The sequence below is a fragment of the Marmota marmota genome, unplaced genomic scaffold (assembly GCF_001458135.2).
Source record: "Marmota marmota marmota unplaced genomic scaffold, marMar, whole genome shotgun sequence".
In the NCBI taxonomy this organism is placed as follows: domain Eukaryota; kingdom Metazoa; phylum Chordata; class Mammalia; order Rodentia; family Sciuridae; genus Marmota; species Marmota marmota.
Window position 1 is genome coordinate 1 of NW_026013720.1, and position 2,536 is coordinate 2,536.

The following is a 2,536-nucleotide window of genomic DNA, read 5'->3' on the forward strand; positions in this document are numbered from 1 at the left end:
TTTATGTAGAAAATCAATTTTCATGTATTGACTCTATAGCCAGTAACTTTGCTAGACTACTTAAATTATGAGTTCTAATAACTTATAATAAACTCTTGAAAATAAACTCTATAATAATGCCTTCAATTTTCTGTTTTTGTCATAGGCATCCCGATTTTCAGCTGCTGAAGGAAGGACAAAGGTATGGTTGAATCAGTATCACTTACATTCTCTATAGTGTTCATGTTGATAGAAACATTAGGAGTGAACCAGGTGATATGAGTGCTTGGACTTCCTGTGCTGATACATTTTAAGTGTCCTATTTTAGCTCACACAAAGAAATATTTGACATGTTCAGCTTTTTTATATAGTGATGCTAAGATGATGTGTATGATGTGTTTGATCTCTGATTTATTGTACAGCTGTTCCTACTGAGGAGGTCTAATTGAACCTGTTGAAATATGACACAAACACACCCTCCATCTCAGATACTGGGTTTCTTTGTCAGCTAGATTGTACCAATTACATTTGTTGAAAGAATTTTATGATCTTATAGGATCAAGACATTAATTATCAGTTATTTAGTTATTTGAAAGCACTAATATAACTTCTAGGCTGTGATTTTTTTTTTCTCCCCTTAAACCCTCCTCATAGGATTGCTTGACCAACCATGGACATCTCTGAAAACATATCCTATAACTCTCAGCATAAATGTTCCTAGTTAATAACCACAACCTTTAGCTACACAGTGTTGATACTTAATGATGAATGTCTTTATAACTTCAAATTAGTATAGAAAAAAAATTTAATTGCCTTAAAATTCTACAAAAAAGTATGAAATAATATGAAAGTTGATTTTTAACTTGTTCTGTTTTTTGAAACTTATACTTTTTTCTTATCTAAGAGATGGTCCCCTTGTTATATAGATTAAATTTTAACTAAACATTACATCTATTTGTTTTAAGAGAGAGAGAGAGAGAGAGAGAGAGAATTTTTTAATATTTATTTTTCAGTTTTTGGTAGACACAACATCTTTATTTTATTTTATGTGGTGCTGAGGATCGAACCCAGCGCCCCGCGCATGCCAGGCGAGCACGTTACCGCTTGAGCCACATCCCCAGCCCTAAACATTACATCTAATATTGAAAAAAATTGCCATTTTTCCCCCTATCCATAATCTTGCTTTTTGCTTTTTTTTTCTTTTACACATCTCCAAGGTGTGTTTCAAGTTTGTTTTTTTTTTTTAATAATTATCGACGGACCTTTATTTTATTTATTTATATGCAATGCTAAGAATTGAACACAGTGCCTCACACATGCTAAGCAAGCACTCTACCACTGAGTTACAACCCCAGGCCCCCAGGTGTGTTTCTTAACCCAAAAACTTCCTCATCTGAATGTGTTAAAAGTTCTAATAGGTATGTGCTTGAGAACAACTGTTTACCTATCCTTGTTTGTCTCAAGTTGAATTAGCAAAACTACTCTTTGCCTTTACGTTTCCCATATTTCTTTATCTTATTCAACTCTAATCTGAAAATTGGAAAGCAGTAATAAGGAAAACCATTATCTTTTATTGTGAGCATTCCATTGTAACTCTTGATTTTCAAATTTTATCTTATATTGAAATTGTTGATTTTTCAGATTTATGGTCCGCTATGATTTTCTTTTGTTTATTTATGGAATTTTCTGTATGATAACCACATTGGAAAACATTTACTCATCTTTTTTTTATCAGAGTTAACCGAGTTCCTGTAATTATATTTTTTGAGAACCCAATAATGAAATTTTCAGGAGAAAAACTTATTTTTTAAAAGTTACTAAAACAGTCACAAAAACATCAAGTAAAAATCAAAATAATTCAGTAGAATGGATTTACTAAAAATTTTTTTTTCATTTTCCTGGACTCCTCTAACAACTCAAAATTAAGAGGAACAGCCAAAAGGAAGAAAGGTAGAAGGAGAGCTGTTATCAAATACTTACTGATACAAAGAAATGTGGCTTTCTCTAAAATAAATATATCAGTGTCTGTAAGGTTATGCCTGAGGAATAAAAGTTGCTACCTTGAAAGTTACAAAGTAAAAGTATCATGGGACTTTCCTGTTATAATTATTTTGTTTATCTTTCCTTTTACAGTGGCCATTCAGGAGAGGAAGTACAGTTATGCAGTAAAGCCATTAAAACATCAGATATTGATAATCCTGGTCATTTTGAAGAGCAATATGAATCTAGTTCTTCTAGCACTTGTAGTGATTATACCAGTGATAATGAGCAAGACTTTGTTTCCTCCATTCTACCAGGAAACAAACCAAATGCAATGGGTACAAGGCCACAGTTACACCAAAAAAGCAAAATGAAAAAGCAGGTTGGTGAAGAAGCTAACTCCAAACACAGAGACAAAGAACAGACAGTAGTAGATGTCACTGAGCAGTTAGGCAGTTGCATATTGGATTGTCAGGAGAAAGCTGCTGATTGTGAACTTCCTTTACAGAAAGTAAATACTCAGATTTCTTCATGTAGTCCTTTGCATGAAAGATTAAAAGATCAGGAATTTTGAAAA

General features: G+C 32.6%; 1 protein-coding gene across 1 annotated transcript; it reads left to right on the plus strand.

The window, feature by feature from the left end:
* The first annotated feature begins 88 nt into the window (after positions 1 to 88).
* LOC107135077 (putative RNA polymerase II subunit B1 CTD phosphatase RPAP2) lies at positions 89 to 2,533 on the plus strand. The gene is made up of 2 exons (XM_015477031.2): positions 89 to 181; positions 2,113 to 2,533. The coding sequence occupies exons 1-2, from the start codon at positions 117 to 119 to the stop codon at positions 2,531 to 2,533; spliced, it is 486 nt and encodes a 161-aa protein (XP_015332517.1). The 5' UTR covers positions 89 to 116.
* The last annotated feature ends 3 nt before the right edge of the window (positions 2,534 to 2,536 follow it).